The 17852-nt window shown below is 50.1% G+C and overlaps 1 protein-coding gene across 3 annotated transcripts in view; it reads right to left on the reverse strand.

Annotated features, from left to right (window-relative positions):
* GNAO1 (G protein subunit alpha o1) overlaps window positions 1-17852 on the reverse strand; it is a 174431-nt gene that overhangs the window by 66334 nt on the left and 90245 nt on the right. For all 3 annotated transcript variants that reach the window (XM_072750203.1, XM_072750202.1, XM_072750204.1), the window contains one exon: window positions 17169-17310. In XM_072750203.1, the coding sequence (XP_072606304.1) occupies window positions 17169-17310 (142 nt within the window). The remainder of the gene's footprint in view (window positions 1-17168; window positions 17311-17852) is intronic.

The raw sequence follows: 17852 nt of genomic DNA on the forward strand, positions 1-17852 counted from the left end.
GTCTGCCCCTGCCGCCCCGCAACACGGTTACCCTTGACACAGACACAGCAGTGGTCACACTTGACAGTGTTTTTCTGCCTGACTTAGTGGGTTCGTCCCCACGGCTCAGTGGCTTATACAGTGCCAGTCCTACTGGGGCTCCCGTGGGGCTGGGACCTCATCCATCCTTACAGAGGCACCCTGGTCCCCACCCCAAGCAGCAGGCCCTGGGTGCTTATGGAAAGCCCCCACCGGGGCAGGGCTGCCTCTGCCACTGACAGCAATTCCCACCTTGAGAGAAGTCAGCCTTCAACTTCCACCCATGTCCTGCTTTTGCAACTCTGCGGCTCTTTCTCTTTTGGATACGAGGAAAGAGCCTTGTGCTGGCAATCACCTAACCTTAGCAAGCTCTGCCAGGAGAATTTATAGAACTGTTTAGAATTTATAGAACTAACTTGGGGGAGGAGGTGGACGGGAGATCTTAGAGGCCATCTGGTTCTTCTGTATAGCCCTGCAGGATAAGGGAGTTGTTTGAGATCACACAGCCAGCCAGGAGAGGGGCCGGGCCAGGAACCAGGCTTTTCTGTCAAGGGTCCATGTTCTTCTGCCAGGAGCTAAGGCCTGGCATGCCTCCAGCTTGAGAAGGATCCTCATGTGATTAAGACCCCAGGCCCTCCTTGCTGCGCTCCTAGGGAATCCCAGGCAGACTGGGCTCCTGACCCTTGGGACGTCAGAGTCACAGAGAATTAGACTGGCCCCACACCAGCTGTTCTCCCTCTCGAGCTGGGTGGCTGATGGGGATGCATTTCCTATCTTCCCCACTCTTTCTTGCAGAGGTGAAGCCTGATTCTCCTCTCCCTGCCCAGCTTGAAAACTTCTAGGACTTGGAGCCCACGGATATGCTCTGGGCATGCTTCAGAGGGTGACACTGGAGCAGTCTTCTCGCCCACTCACCCCTGTGGCTGGCAAGGCCCAGGAGCCAGTGCAGGGGACGGAACAGTTACTCTGTCAGCACCTCGGCCTCATCTGCCAGCAGGCTGAGTGACCCCGGCATGGCGTCTGAGTCCATGGCTAGCTAAGGCTGGTCCTTTCCCGGTTTTCTTGGATTCACTGCCCATCTATGTACACAGTTCAGAGCCTGGCCTCAGACCATGGCTCCCCACGATCTTCCTGGTGGGGAAGCCCAGATGGAGAACATGGGCCCACATCCTCATTAGACCAGTTAAAAGCACACATTCTGGTTCAGACTGCCTGAGTTTGCACCTGCTCCACAGCAGTGGGACCTTGGGCTTCACTGTTAGTTCCTCCCTCTGAATGTCAGTTTTTCTCATCTGTAGAATGAGGACAGTAATGGAATATATATATCAGTGGGGGTCCCACCAAGAAATGGGATGCCCTCACAGGGGCAAGACAAAGACCAAATGAGTTCCCATGGAGACAGTGGTGAGAACAGTACGGGCACAGGGCAAGCATTATCAGCTTACAGAGGTGCCCAGGTCTGCCCTTCTCCATGCTTCTGGGCACAAGCAGAGTGCAGGTGAGGGTGGAGTCTTAGAGGGATAACCTTGGACCCACTCTAATTCAGAGATGGCAAGGACGAGACCACCAGCCCAACGTATGGTGTTTCACTCTTGGTCACAGAGGTCCTGTGTCACACCAGCAGAAGCAACGGCAGCACAGGGCAATGGCCCTGCCCTCCTAGTGTTTGGGGAGACCAGATACGTAGAAGAGGTGTGGGATGGAGACTATGGAGCAGGGAAGAAAGATCTGAAGCAGTCCCTGGAAAGTGAGAGTGTGGCTCTTGCTTCCCATGAGGACAGGAGAGACGTGTGCAAGTCGAAGAAAACCCCTGGTCTGGAAAGCAGCTCTGCTGTGACCTGTGATGTGATCTTACACCAGCCTTTCCTCCCACTGCGCCTCTGTCTCCCCTTCTGTAAAAGCAAGGACCTGAGCAAGAACGCAGGTCCCAGGGAATGGTTACATAACTTAATCGGATGACTCAAAAAAGGATTGGGAAACTCTGGACGAGACACACATCAACAAGCGTCCTTTCTGCAGGGTGCAGAATGTCTTTGACACTGGACTGTACGCTGTGCTTTCCCAAGAGGAGATGTAGTCCACGTTCCCAAACTTACTCGACAAGAAAAGCGTGTTTTGCTTGATCACCTCATGGGAATACTGCCTGAGGAGACCCAGGCTGGAAGAGTGTCAATGATTCTTCTAGCACCAAATCGTGCGTTCACAGCAAGTGCTCACTAAGAAAGCTGTGATTCCACTCTCGTAGGGCCATCACAGACCACAAGAGAGAGAGAGGCCCAGTGAAGGGAAGCATGGGTCCCTGAGGAGCGGCCGGAGGCACTGGCAGAGACCTGTGCTGTGGAGGGAGGCTTGCCCCACGGAGGGGTGTCTGACACTCTGACGCTCTGGGTCAGGGAAGAACTGCTGGTCTTTGGATGAAAGGTAAGTCTGAAGCAAACTGACAGGAAGCAACAAGCACTAGCGAGGACGTGCACCATCCTGCCCACTATGCAGTGATAGTGGAACGCTGCTCGGCACGGGCTCTTCCACAGCTTGACAACTCTTGGCCCATGCCACGGAGAAGCTATCCTCCACGGCCTAATGGTGAAGGCCTTCGACGATGTAACCCCTCTCTTTTTCTGCTCCCTGCTGCTGGCTAGAAGGGGTAGCTGGAGACACCTCTCTGATCTGAAATGGAAGCAGTGATCCTGAAGGGGACAGAGCATCTTAGCTGTGGACAGAAGGGCCTGATCCTGTGTCACATATGGGCAGCTGAGGCAAGAGAGAAACGTCTTTCTCTTACACGTGTCACTATTATTTAGGGGTCTTGTTTGCAGTAGGTAAGCCTGTATTCTGACTGAAATACGCTGTTGTTTTGTTTTGTTTTGTTTTGTTTTGTTTTGTTTTAAGATATTTTTAAAAGTAATCTATACCCACAACCTGGGTCTTGAACTCACCATCCTGAGATCAAGAGTCACACACTCTACCAACTGAGCCAACCAGATGCCCCTGAAATACACACTGGCATTATTTCCTTCTTACAACTGAGAAAACTTAGGGTAGATGAGAAGCTGCCTGACATCATAGAGCTGAAAAAGCTGACATCATAGACCAGTTTTAACACTGTACCTGTCTGACCCCTATGCCCTCTTTGCCCACCACACCCAGAGCTTCACTTCGAGCAGGTGCAAGTCATTCTCCACGAGAGGACGCACGAGTCAGGGAGGTCACCCTCAGGGTCCTTGCTGCAGGCCAGAGCCCCTGGACCCTGTCCTGGGGAGGGCAGAATCTGGGAGTCAAGTCAGGGGTAACCCTGACTAGTCAAGCCTAGTCACCATCTAGGTGCACAGGCGCAGAGCCCCCAGAAGGCTCCCTGGGCCCAGAGAGCTCCTTCCCTTCCTTGGCCAGTTGTCATCAGGGGAACCAGCTGGTCCAGGCACCACGCAGGGAAGTGTGGCAGGAAGGAGAAAGGAAGGAAGATGGAGGGCTGGGAAAGGAGGGGAGGCGCTCACAGAGCTGGAAACGCTGGACCTAATTTGGCAGTGAGCTATTTCAGGACTGCACCCTGGGGACCTCGGACCAGAGATACTGGGGGAGGGAGGGCAGTCTGGGTGTGTGAACGCTCTTGGTCCACAGCTCCTCAAGGAGCTGTCAGCTGCTCCTGGGCTGCCTCAGAAGAGATGAAGGAGGGAACTCGGCCTGCTAGCACTTATGCTGGGTGACGTGAGCTCCCTGTCTGAGCCAGAAGGGCCTGTGGGCGTTGGTGGAAGTAACATGTTCATGCCATGTTTGCAGGAGCACACTGAAGCGCAAGAGCTCCCTGTCCATGGTTATTTGTTATCATAATTATGGAATTATCTCTAGTTTACTGATGAGGAAACAGAGTCCAAGGGCAGGGGCTTGAGGGAATGAAGGCAGGCTCCAAGTCAGGCGGTGTGCCTGGAGGAGTCTGTGGTCCAGTGGGGCAATATGGCTCAGGGTTTCATGTCAGATGGATGGTGGGCAGAACCAGAGTGAGGCCCAGTCCTTTCTTGGGACAGACTGTGTCTCTCTCTCTCCCTGGATCCCCACAGTAGCCTCTCTGCTCCTCTCCCTGGTGCCATTCTTGCCACCACCTATCCATTTTCCACCCGGGAGCCACAGGGGAAAACCTTCAGTGCCTTCCTTCTGAGCTAGGAACAAAGCCAAAATTCCTCGAGAAGCTCCTCTCGTCTGGCAGGCCCCCTGGCTCCTTCTTCAGCCTCATTCTTACCCCTCTGCCCCCTCGACCTTTGGGCATCAGCCACACTGGCCTCCTTCCAGACCCATACACTTGGCCAGGACTCCTCACCTCAGGGCCTTTGTACATGCTATTCCATCTGCCTGCAATGTCCTGCCTCTTCTCTCGCGCTCATGTTTGCTTCACTTATGCCAGTCCCTGCAGCTCTTTGTCAGATACCTCATCCTCTAGCACAGGCCAGAATGGGCCTGCAGCCAGGATGCTCTCAGCTCTTTAGAGGTCTAAGGAGTGTCCATCTTTCCCCAGGCTGAGCTCTAGGACAGTAGCACTCCTGCCTGTTTCTGCTCACCACTGTGTGCCCGGGCTTGGCACACAGACAGCACAGACATAGCCACAACACACATTTCTCAAATGAATGGATGGGTGAATGAAAGAGAGATAGATGTGGGCACGTAGGAGAGGGAGAAGACATTTGCACCTGCAGGGCCTGGGGAGGGGGTATGCTTTTGGAATGACGCTCACAGGGCCAAGGCAGCCCCAACATAAATGTATAAGCAGCTGCCGAGCACTGTGCTAATCACCCCACTGACTCTGGGACACCCGATGGGGTAACCCTTCCACTCATGAAGAAACACCTCATGTACTTCTCAGGCATCTAGAACTGTCTGCCTCTCCTCCTTCTCTCTGTGACCCTGCTTCTTCTCTCCTGTCTCTCTTTTGGCTTCTCTCTCAGGCCTTGCTGGGCTCTGGTTCAGGAGCTGATGCTCCTCAAGCTCCCTCTTGCAAAGCCAGCAAGAGGGCAGGGGCTGGAGTGCCTGTCTCCCAGCCTGGAGTCAGAACCAGAACCAACAGGTCCCTTTTGCAGAGGTGAGGGGTGAGGCCCTCTCTTTGACCTGCAGTAGTTTCAGAGGCCTTGGCACTCACTCTTCACCCCAATTTTGAAACACTTGTCATGTCCAGGCTTCTAGTCCTGGCTCTTTACCAGAAGCAGTGAAGTAGAGTTAAGAGGAAAATGAAAATGTTTATTGAACACTTACCAGGTGCTAGGTACTTTGCTTAGCTCTTCATCTGCATTCTATCTTTTAACCAGAACAACCCTGTAAACATGTGGTACTATTATTCTCACTTTTTAGATGAGGAATCTGAGGGACACTGAGCCAGGTGACCAGCCTGCAGTCCAGTGCAGTGAAAGGCAAAGCTAGGACTCAAGGTCATGTCTCTCTGACTCCAAGGCCCGGCTCTAGCCCCTGGTAAACTGTGGTCACAGTGAGTGGTTAAGGGATGGGCATGTGATCCAACAGGGCCACCGAGAGAGAGGGACTCCTAGGCCTTAGGGAGCTATTCAGGGAAGAGCCTATAAGGTGTGCCATGTCTCTGTATGTCCCATTTTGTGGAGCCCACAGTGAAGACCACACAATGGGACAGAGCGGAGAAATGAGGAAAAGCTAGGGATGTCATCAGAACTGCTGAATCAAGTCTCACCCGCAGCTGTACCTCTAGACTTAATCCCTGAGCCAGGTGATTTTTTTTTTCATAAGTCTGTTTGATGCTGCCTTCTATACTTGTGACCAAAAGAGTCCTAACTTGTCCAAAGAAGGGCCTGTGGCAGTGATACTGGACCACTGTCAGTTGCCTTGCAAGTAATACGAAGGAGGGGGAAACTGAGTAAAACATGTTGTGAAGCCACTCCCGCCCCCGTGTGTGGTACTACTTGCAAACCTCCTGCCCCTGCTTTAGCCCCCATCTCCAAATGAGCAGGGCCTCTGAGCTGGGTAGAGACCCAGATGCCACCTTGGCCATCCCCATCTGGCCTGTGACTCCTAGTCTCCCCCACATGGTGCTGCTGCCTCAACAATAACCCCTTTCTCTATCCCTGACACCTACCAATGAGTTGGATTTCAGCAAACAGGCTCCTCTGCAGTGTATTGGGTCACCAGGAAGGGACCACATGTTCACAAAGGGCTCAAATTTGGGTCTTGGAGCAAGGGAGGTAATTAATAGACCTAGTCAGGGAGAGACCTCTGTAGTAAAAGGTGACATCACTCATCACAAAGCCTTCCCCTATGATCTACCACAGATGGGACCACACAGCTGGCACTGCCCTGTGAATTAATGCATAAGTCTTGTAGCTGCTTTTTAGGTGGCACAACTATATTGCATTGTATTTGTGGTGGGTCCAAGGTATTAATTGCTAGGCATAGACATTTAAACTATACCACAATTTCATGATCTTGACTTGGGAATTCAATAAGCCAGGAATCTCACAAAATTGGCACTGGCCAAGCAAGCCTCTCTTAGCCATTCTTTGCCATCTACAGAGGCTGGGAGGACTCCTTGTGAGCTCCCTAGCCCCTTTAAAACAATGATGCTGAGCCTGAAGAATATATCAAGGATCCCTCTACAAAGAAGAAGCTAGCAGTTCCCCCTGTGGGGTGGCCAAATAGACAAGGGAGGGGCTGTAACATAGAGGGCCTCCTGGACACCCATGGGAAGGGCCATTATTGGAGATCCCTGTCAATTCTGAGGCTCTGGAATGTTTATCAGAGCAGAGTAATTAGGGGCTTGCAGGGAGGAGGGGAGTAAGCTGGCGCAAGAGAGACACAGAGAGAGAGAGTGCGTGCAAGTGCAAGCATCATAGCCTGTGGCTTTCATTGACTGTTTACTGCATTTTGTTCCTGTGGGTTCTCCCATTTACGCTTTCTTTTCCTTTTCTTTCTTTTAAAATCCCAGGCCCCTTTCTACAAGCAATGAACATGTGAATGGACAAAGACTACAGAGGCCCAGCCTTAACACCCCTCTACTTGACATGGCACGGAAGGGACATTGGGGCCAGATGGGGGCCAGGGCTGGCTGTTGCCTCGGCCACACCTGAGGAGCCAGAAGTTGGGGTTCTGGGGAAGGGTGGGGCTGAGGGTGCCTGACTACTGTGCTCTGCCCAGGGAGTCTGCCCCAGGATCATCTGGATGGATGTTCTTCCCCTGGACTTCTGCCACCAGGTCTGCACTGCCAGAATTCACCTGCCACCAGCTGCTTTTTTGTCTCTCGTGCCACCGGGGACAACATCGACTTTCTGAGCTATGGTGGTGCTATAGACTGGATGTTTGTGTCTCTGCCCCCCTGCAAATTCCTGTGTTGAAACCTAATCCCTGGTGTAATGATATTAGGAGGAGGGTCCATGAGAGGTGATGAGGTCATGGGGACCCTTATAAAAGTGAGCCCACAGAGCTCCCCGAGCCCTTCTGCCATGTGAGGACCCAGTGAGGAGACAGTTGTCCAGGAGCCAGGAAGTGGGTCTCATCTGCTGATCTGGGACTTCCCAAACTCCAAAATGGTGAGAAACACATTTTTGTTGTTTAAATCTACAGTACTGTTGTTATATCAGCCTGAGGAGACTAAGACAGTGGGACTAAGACCAAGGCAAAAACCAGAGAAGAAACTAAGCCCCACCTCTGCCACCACCTCGGAGTCCCCATCCCCCAGAGCACTCGCTGCCACTCCAGGACTCTGCACTGTGCCTCCCATCACCTCGGCGCACCCCTTTCATGGGGCTAATTCTCATGGCTGCCCTCAGGAGCGGTCCCCTGTGCTGTTCCCAAAATGCTCTCTGGCTTGTATGTCCCACTAGAATGGCCAAAAAGGCCAGTTTTGCTTTCTTCAGTTCTCCTACTGCTGGGCCAAGGTGGAGTCAGAAGTCAGGCTGCTCTGCTTCTTCTGCCTGCCTCTGGCCTCCTCGTGATGAGGTGTGTTTCCTGCCATCTTGGAACCAAAGCACCCAGAAAGCCACGGAGCACCGACCTGGGCCCTGGGCCTGCACAGCCACCCAGCGGCCCCGGCTGTCCCTACTGCTGGGCGGGGGATTTCTCCCTCGCAGCCAAATACATGCTAACTTAAGTGAAACCTGGAGTGACTTGCTCAGGCGCTTAGCATTATAGTTAAGAGCACACAACTACCCGAAATCCAAAACGTAAAACACCTCCCTCACTCTGAGGGCAGTCTGCTCCAGGCTTCACCAAGAACAAGCTCAGGAACCACGTTCGTACTTGGCCAGGTGTCTCTGGGTCAAGGGCCTCAGAGCAGGACAAATGTGGGCTTTCTCCTGGTAGACTATTTTCTAAAAACTCAATCCCCAAAGCAGTTTCTTCAGAATGCCCTGGGGCAACATATGGAGCCCAGCCTCCTATAGGAATGTCCTTCATCCCTGGGCCTGGACCACAGTGCCCCTTGTCCACAGGGAGGACCCTGGGGTTCAGGGGGATCCTCTGTCAAAAAGCGAGACCGGTGGTGTGTTCACAACCCTGAACTTACTAAGACAGGGGTGGCTTAGCATTTTGTCAACATTCAGGAAAAAGTTTTCGACAAAGTCCTTAGCAAACACCAAAGCTCAGCCAAGAAATTTCATCTTCCCCTCAGCAGCATCTCTTCATTAAATGCCAATCATGTACAAAGTGGCTTGTTTGAGCTTGCTCTGGCTTCCCCACCATTTCTCTAAGATGCACAGCTGACAATAGGACAGAACCTAAGCAAGAGCAGTGCCCGCCCCCTGTGTTCTCAGGGCCCTGGCACATCCCTTTATTTAGCTCCCGCTGCCACCCTCTGCCCAGAAGGCTTGCCTGCCTCCTTCCCTTCACCTGCCTGTGCCTAAGCAACCTTTAAAACCTAGTGTAGTTGTCACCTTGCTTCAAGGCACAGGATCCCAATATTAATTCACCTGTTGTGAGCACCTACTGTGTGCCAAGCCCTGCTCTAGGAGTTTGTGCCTATTGACTCATGCAATTTTCAGCCTGCCCACTGAGATAGGTCAGTTACTACACCTCCATCATCATCACTTGCCTCACAGAGCTCATACTGTTGTGCTTCCAGGAAAATAAAAAGCGGTGACTACTCAAGTGTCTTCCCTGCCTGTGCCGCTTGGGGTCAGGGACTGAATCTGACCCACCACTACACGCATAGCATACCTGCATGGATGAATAAATAGGGGAAAGCAGGAGGCTGCTCCAACCACCTTTGTTCTCAACAGTGAGGAGGTGGAGACGGCATGAAAAGAAATGTGTTCCATATCGTTTGTTCCCTCCTCCATGGATGTGTCTGTCTCTGCAGGGCAGGGTGTGTCTGTCCTGTTAACAGGCATACCCCTAGCACCAGCCCAGCAGTGGGCCCAAGGGCACACACATGTTGGATGAACAGAATCACTCACGAATTCGGCTATCCACTGATCCCCGCTCTGCACTGAACACGGTGATGTGGGAAACATGCAGACAGACATGTTCCAACCCTGGCCCAAGGTACCAGCAGCTAGATCTGGGGTTCCTTATGGCAGGGCTTAGACAACAGGTGCCTGTCTTAGATCTGGAGGCTGGGGCCTCGTCTGGCTTTTGGACCACAGGGAGGGGGCTGACCTGGCTGCATTTAGTCTGGCAGAGCTGGAAAGCCAGAGCTGCTTGAGGCCTCAGAAATCACAAAGTCTACCTTCTCATCCCAGGACATGATCTCTGCCCAAGTTTGGGAGCCCTTACATCTTTTTATCTTTGGATCAACTCTGCCATCCTACACATGGTCTGCCAGGAAGTAAGTGCTTGGTAAGTATTCGTGAGACTATTAACTGACCAACCAAATGAAGGAAAATGAGGCCCCACATTGGCTGGGTCATCTGAGGCAGACTGGTCAGATGGAAAGAGAAGTGACCATGATTCCGGAAACCTGGAGTCCTAGTCCTGGGTATGCCACATTATCCCTTGAGTAAATCCCTTTCCTGTTTGGGCCAGATGGGGCCTATTTTGCCGCATCTGCAAAATGGAACAGTAGACTTTAGATGGTCTCGAATGGAGGAGTTTCCAACTCTACCAATCTGCGCAGGCAAAAGGTCAGAGCAGGACTCGGCCTGGGCTGGTGTAGCTGGAGAGCCTGGGTGTGCAGCATGTGACAGGTGTGCATGCTGCTGTCCAGCAGAAGCTTGTTCCAGGCCTCAAGTATGGGCACGGATGCACTTAGGCCTTTATCCGTCACCAGCCCTGACCCCCATCAGATCTGACAACCACCACTGAGGTTTCTCCAGGCCCCGGGGGAACTCAGGCAGACACAGGCCAGAGAGCAGTCTTGTTTTTGCTCGTTTCAGAATTCATGCACACTACAGGGTAAATGCGCCACAATATTTCCCAGATTAAAAAAAAGGAGTTCTGAGCTCCATGGAGTGACTTAAATGTCAATATTTCCTTTACCAGAGGAGATCCAATGACATTCTGGAAACCAAGTATGAAATGTGATTCAGCCTCCCCAAAGAGCTGCCATTATCTCGGGGGTGGGGGGCAGTTCTAATGAAGCCCCTTGACGGAATAGAAGAGCACCTGGCAGCCATGCCAACCAGCACTAATCTTCAGTCCTGTTTAGGTCAACCACCTTGTACAGCCAATTAAGTGCCGTGTGCCTCTGTTTCTAACACGCAAAATGCAGATAAAACTGTACCCACTCCTCACTAAGTTGCTGGGAAGATAATTCATCAAGATTTTATCAATAATTTTAAACAAAATAAAAGAGCAAGAGTTAATATGTGTTGAGAACTTTCTATGCGTCAGGCACTATCCTGAGCACGTTGCAGCATTATCTCACTTAATGTTAGAGCAGATGAATGAAGAAGGTATTGGGATTATGCCCATTTTAAAGACACAAACACTGAGCACTGAGGACGTTCAATAATTTACGCAGAGCCATAGTGCTGGTGGTATAGCTGGGATATGAACACAGTATCTAATACTTGTATCAGGCATTGTACTGAAGACCTATATTGTCCTCAAGGAGTTTATAATTTGATGAGAGAAATAAGCACATGTACAAATGGTGAACAAATGAAAATGAGAATATTTTCAACTGAACAAAGCCTCCTGCAAGTTCAAGGCATTACTTCTTCCCACTGCCCTGTTAGTTTACAATGTATGTTACACACGTGAGTATCCAGAAACATGAACATAAAGGTTACGTCTGCTCATATGTATTTGTGTGATAAAATCTATTAACAAGGGACTATTTCCCCATCCCCCCACTGGTCCAAGTGAACCTTCTAATCCTGTTATTGTCCGTTTTCCCCCAGCCTTTCTTCTAGTGTCTGGGTTCAGGCCAGTTTCACCAGACCAGTTTCTCCACTTTTATGATGCAGATGAAGGCCCAAGGCTGAAAACAGAGGAAGCAGGAGGGGGAGAGCCCAGCTCCAAAGGTTAAGACAATTTACATGATAATGAGTGGCTGGGGGAGGGGGAGGAGTGTGTGGAGGGAGGGAGGGGGAGAGAGTGAGAGAAAGGAGGTTGGGGGAAGGAGAGATGGAGGGAGAGGATGAGAGAGAACCTCTCACAGGCAGAGAGGAGAGGAAGGAGGAGGGAGACAAGAGGTGGGAGAGAGAAGGAGAAACAGGCCAAGAGAGGGAAAGCCTTGCAGGCAGGAGGGGGGGAGGTGCAAAGAAGGAGTGTCTGCAGAATTTGGGGGGACAGTAGCCCAAGACAGTAGGGGTGGGGTAGACAAGAGGAAGATGTAAAAGGATATATGAGAAAAGCAGTGGGAGCTGTTCTTTGGGTCCCTTTTCATATTTCTAGAGAGTCTTAGGATAAAGACTGAGGTTGTTTTAAAGATATGCTGTGCCTGATTGTGCCTGTTTATTTTTTTTTTTTTTATTTTTTTATTTTTTTTTTTTTTATGATTGTGCCTGTTTAAATGGAACTCTGCTCTGGACCTGAACCATGTGGATGATAGCTTCATTAGGGGTCTGATCGAGATCATATCATATATGTATATATTGTGCCTGCATAACCTTGGGCTAGTCACTGAGCCTCTCAGCCTCATTTTCTTCACTTGTAAGGAATAACCATCGAACCACTGCACAGGTAGTCTTGAGGATTAAGTAATTAATGCCAGTTGTTTAAATCAGGCCCTGAAACATACTGACCGGAAGTCACTTATCATCACCTTTAATTCCTAAAGCTTCAGTTCTCTGATCCATCTGCTTGCTGATCACTCCCACCAAGCATAGCATCCTAGGCCCAGCCCAGCTCCACCTCCTGCTTGCTTCCAGACGGTTCACTTGCTCCCAGTCTCTGGATCCTTGCCTTTCGGCCCTGATAGCCCATCCATTCCATCCCAGGCCCTCATCTGCCTCTCATCACCACACATCACATTCCTGTGCTTCCTTTCCAACCCCATAGAGAACCACACTCCACCTGTGTATCATTCACTGTAGCTCCCCAACCCTCCTCCCCACTTGCAGTCCTTCTCCCACCAGTCCCTCCACCTCCACACCACCATCATGAGAATCTCCTTAAAAACTCATTTCCATCCCACCCCTCCCCAGCTCAAAAATCTATCAATGTCTGCCTGCTGTCAACGGGATGAAACACAAACTCCTTGGCACACCTTCTGGACCTCACTATGTCTTCTAGCTCTCCCACACCTTGCCATATCCTCACCCTTTGTTCCCGCTCCTGGCCTCCTTTGTCCATCAGATCTGATTTGGCTGCTACCAACCTACTGCCTTTGTTCCTGCTCTTCCTGCTTCCAGTCCTTTTCCTTACCCACATCTGCCTTGTCAAGCCACAACCCTGCTTCAGGGTCAGTATCAGCCTCACTTCTGGTAAAAGGCTCTCCCTGACCCCCAGTAACAGCTGAGTGCATTCTGCTAGTGAGCCCTGTCTTCCCAAGGAAATCAACTCTTTTTTTTTTTCCAAATTTTTATTTAAATTCTAGTTAGTTAACATATAGTGCAGTATTAGTTTCAGGAGTAGAATTTATGATTCATCCCTTACACATAACACCCAGTGCTCATCACAACACATGCCCTCCTTAATGTCCATCACCCATTGAGCTCATCCTCCCCACCCCACCTCCTTCCATCAATCCTCAGTTTGTTCTTTATCATTAAGATTCTCTTATGGTTTGTTCCCCCCTCCCCCCCCTTAAAGGCTCTGTGTCACATACCTCTGAATGTTTACACAGGGCTTAGTGCAAAGCCTACCCATAGTAGGTACTCAATCAACAACTGCTCATTTAGTGATAAATTACAGGTGCTTCTACTTTTTTCTATGACACTTTTGGAATTAGACTTGTCATTCTACTCAAGGGACTTTTTGGGAGATTTATATTCTGAGCACAGTGCAGGTTGTTTGAGTGAGGAGGGGACCAAAAGATGAATGACACAGGCCTTGTGTAGAAGGACAGGCCTTGTGAAATTATGAAGGAGTTCTTATTCTAGGCTCCACTGGTGGGCTTTATGAGTGCCAGAGCCTCCTCAAATTGTATGCAAATTTCCTAGATGTGTGCATGTGTGCATTGTTCTGGAGAGGAGGCTCATTCCTTTCATTAGCTGCTCAAATGGTTTTGATCACCCTAGAGTGCAAGGGTCACTGCTCTAAGAAAAGAGTAACATAACCAATTTTCATACCAGTACATGAGTAAGCTCTCAATGGAGAGAAAGCCTTGAGCTGAGTTTTGCTGTCAAGAAGATGGAGAAGAAAACCTTCATGGAAGAGAAAGGAGCTAGGCTGGGTCTCACTTAATAGAAGGAATATCAGAAGGAAGAGAAGGAGAGAAAGGCATTGGAGGCAGAGAATACAGCCTGAGCCAAGACCTGGAGGAATGGGAATGTGTGGTGTCTTTGGGTAGGGGGTCTGCGGCCTGGTGTGGCTGGGGCATGGGCTGTGGACTGATGTAAGGGGATCCCTGCTGCTTGCCCCGTGTAGCAGCTTTTTCAGGCTTAGGCTCATGCACAGAGAGGCTGAAGGAGAAACCAGTTACTCCTCCCTACATGGGGGGACCAGGGTGGGTGATGAGCCACCTGCCAGGAGAAGTCAGGGACACCTGTTCTAATGAGATACAGCAAGGAAACTTCTAGATGCTTCTTTGTATGGAGACTGCAAAGCTGGCTGGCCCAAGTAGGCTCTGGATGTGGGGCTGTCTTCCTCTAGATATTTCATGATGGATTAGGGGAGGAGGGCAGAGATGGAGAAGCCAAGAGAGTGAAGGAGGTCTTTTGAGGCCAAAATACAAGTTTGGGTCTGCTCTGCATGGGGCAGTTCCTACAACATCCAAACAGCAGATCCTCCAATTGGGCCACCCCTGGGCCCTGAGAGAGGAAAGAGATTGGAGAACCAGCCCTGGGGTCAAGGCATCTGGGCACCACCTGGCCGGCTGTAGGTAGACCTGATTGGAAGGTGTCCAGTACCCCAGGGCCTCACCCCTCTCCCAGGGTGTAGTTCAGGCTTTCTCTCTTCCAACATGTCAGCCTCACTCTTCTCTCAGGGCCTTGGTGTTTGTCTGGAACCTTTGTCCCCTTCTGCTCCCATAGCTGGCTCCTTCTCATAGCCAAGTTTCATCCCTGACGACCCTTTCAGGTCCAGGGGAAACTTCAGTCTGAAACAGTTCTCCCCACACCCCCACCCTGATTTATAGTCCCTGCACTCAGCTACCCAGACTGCAAATCCATACCAGTGCGCTTCTAGAAAATACCTTTCCCAGAGGTCTGGCTCACTTTGGCCTGAGTCTTGGGTCAACTTCCCTTTTCTGCTCCTCACAGGTGATCTAACAGAGGGAGGAGGTGCCCCAGGGCTTGGAGGCTTTTGTCAGCCAGGAGGATTGTGCCTGAGGAGCCTGTGCTGCCGGGGATGGGTCAGCCATCTGCCATGGTGCTGCCCACTGTAACAGGACTGGGCTCCAATGCTACTGTGTCCAGTGGACTCTCCTGGGTGTCTCCACTCTGTTCCTGATCCCCTCTGCCTTGACACTTTCCCTGCCCTCCTACTCAATGACTGTCTTGACAGGGAAACCTCATAGAAGAGGAACAGCCAAAGAGTCCCCAGGGGCCCCCAGAACAGTCCTTGATATGTCGTATTCTCAGCAATTCCCAAGCAACTACCTCTCTGTTTAGGATAATCAAATGGGTGAGGGGGCAGGGGGAGGGGGAAATCCCACAGGAATAAGTAGTGCTTTCAGAATTGAAGAAAAGGATTCCAAAGTCATAGTGACTTTTCTGGGTTTTAATCAGGGCAGGAAGTTTTTGGAAAGGAAAAGCTGGTTAGGAGGCAGGCATGACAGTGACCACACATAACACCTCACAGGCCGTCCGTGTATGTATGTGTGTGTGCAAGTATGTAGGGTATGTGCTGTGGACACATGTGCCTTTTGTATGGAACCTATCATTTGGGTAACAGAGAATCAGGTACCTTATGCTTTCTGGCCAAGAGGCCTGTGGCCTGTCCTGGTCTAAAGATCACACCAAGTGTTTCCTGCTCTGAGCTTTAATGCATGAGTTCATTAAAATGAGTTAACATATGTAAAATGCTTAATACAGTGCTCAGCAGAGGGGGGGGGGGGTCAGTAAATGATCCTATTACCACTGTGGCCATCATTATTAAAATGAATGGAGCCCTGTAACCATCTTGGCTAATGCTGATGACCTGAGTAAGGCATGTGCTGGATACCTGGTTTCTCAGGGTACCACTCCCACTGTGCCCATTTCTGAATCCCTAGCAGTCAGCACACTGCCTGGTACGCTGAAAGCTGTCAATTTATACTTCATGGAAATAAGACTAAAGAACCAGGAGTGCCCCTCTTTCCACAGTCCTTGGCTTTATGACCGAAACCAAAGCTGGTCCCCCCTCCCCGGGCTGGCAGAAGCAGAAGCGCTTCCTCTGTGAAATCAGCTGGTGGACTCCACCTCCCAGCGCAGTGGATGGAACCCTGGCCCTCCGGCCAGCACCCGGCTTCTCTGGCCCAGGCTGGCCTCAGACACACCCGCAGTCAACAAATCCCCCTGTGGAGGAGGAGCCGAGGCAGGATGACAGGATGACTCTGCCCCATGGAATTAGAATTTTGTGCATAAAATATTGAATTTTACATTTAAACCTATTTGTCATAGATCACTTATCAGACCCAGAGGCAAGGATCGTTTTCCTCTGTGAGGAAGCTGATTCTTTTAGCAAAGATAAAGGATATGTATAGAACGCACAACTGAATCACGGTATTCAGAGATTAATTCTCTCTATCCAAAGACTCCAATGCAGGGCCCAGGCGCTCAAAGACCTCCCCATGTGCTCCCTTTCTCTTCCCTCCAGGACACAGGGAAAGGATTGCTGGGATTCACAGTCCTACAAAGAGCCACTTCTGGATAGAACTCTCCAAGGATGTTTTTCCTTCTTTCCCGTGCTCTTTTATTTAGCTTTGCCAAGCATAGCTGTAGATGCTTTAGTATTACAGTTAATGCAAATGTTTGCAAATAACAGGCTTTTATACACTTACTCCATTCATCACTTATCAAACACCTGGGAACTCAACTGAAAAACAGTCCCTTGTATGTAAGTGCTGAATCACTAAACTGTACACCTTAAGTTAATATTACAGTGTATGTTAACTAACTGGAATTTAAAGAAAACCTAAAAAAAAAAAGAGGTAAAATAGTCCCTGTCCTAGGATATCAGCTTCTCGCAGGAAGGAGAGCACCTTAGGTCCTCAGACTCACCTGGGACACATCCCTTGGTGTAAAGGAGGAAAGAGAGTCGAATTCAAATGGTTACCCACTCCCCCAAGAAGGGAAGGAAAGCTCTGCTAAAAAGGGGAGATGATGCTCAGTTAGTGCTCGCTTGGTTTGAGAAATACTTTTTCTGCTCAAGTTAACTACTCAAAGGCAAGTACTTGTACAGTGCTGTGGGAGTCCCAATTTAGGACATCAGTAATCCTTTGTCACATGCAAGATAAATCCTACATTTTGTGGCTGCTGTCTTTGTTGGTGACTTTGCTTTGGAGGTATGCTTATCACCTAAGCCTCTGTTTGACTGGATTTGCCTGGCTGACTGGTACATTGGTTTAGGTTGGTGACTAGACTTCTCTTTCAGAGACAACAGTCTCTTCTGGTTCCTGTAAGAGAGTCAACACTATAAAGAGCACAGGACCTCTCCTTGCAGTGCCCATGGGCACAATGGCCTACCTTTCTCTCCTTGTCACCATATTCAATGCCCAAAGTGTCCATGGCCCGGACGATGGCTGCCAGGGACTGGATAGTGTTGCTGTAGACAACAGGCTTGTACTGTTTCACGTCTTCTCCAGAGAAGCCATCTTCATGAATGATCCTAGAGAGAAACCACACACACCACATCTGATGAGTGCACTGTCCTCACTTGGTACCAAGGAACACCAGGCACATGACACCTCTGGGGCCAACCTCTTGGCTCAGCTGGCCAAGGGCTATGTCTAACCTGGATGCTCAATCCCTCAGCTGCTGCACTAGTACCATAACATCTGAAAGAGGAGTTTACCTGAATTACTGAGAATTAAGCAGAAAAACAGAATAGTGGCAAAAAGAATATAGTCTTTTATACTACTTATATATAGCGAAAGAAGTATCAGGCAACAAGGTGCTAGTTATACTTGAAAATGCTTAGAACAGGAGGAACACACAGTAAGCACTCAGTAAGTGTTAGCGGTTAGTATTTTTAAGCAAAGCTCATGGTCTTAACCTAAGTTTCCACTTAGAATTACACTGATGAAGACCCCTGCAGGAAGCCTGCAAGTGAATAATGATTTTTCTTTTGCAGAAAATCCACAGTGCTTGCATGTAAGAGGACTCACTTAAAATGAATCTTCTTCATCTTTGATAGTAGAAGACTCAACA

This window comes from Vulpes vulpes, chromosome 2 (assembly GCF_048418805.1).
Source record: "Vulpes vulpes isolate BD-2025 chromosome 2, VulVul3, whole genome shotgun sequence".
NCBI lineage: Eukaryota > Metazoa > Chordata > Mammalia > Carnivora > Canidae > Vulpes > Vulpes vulpes.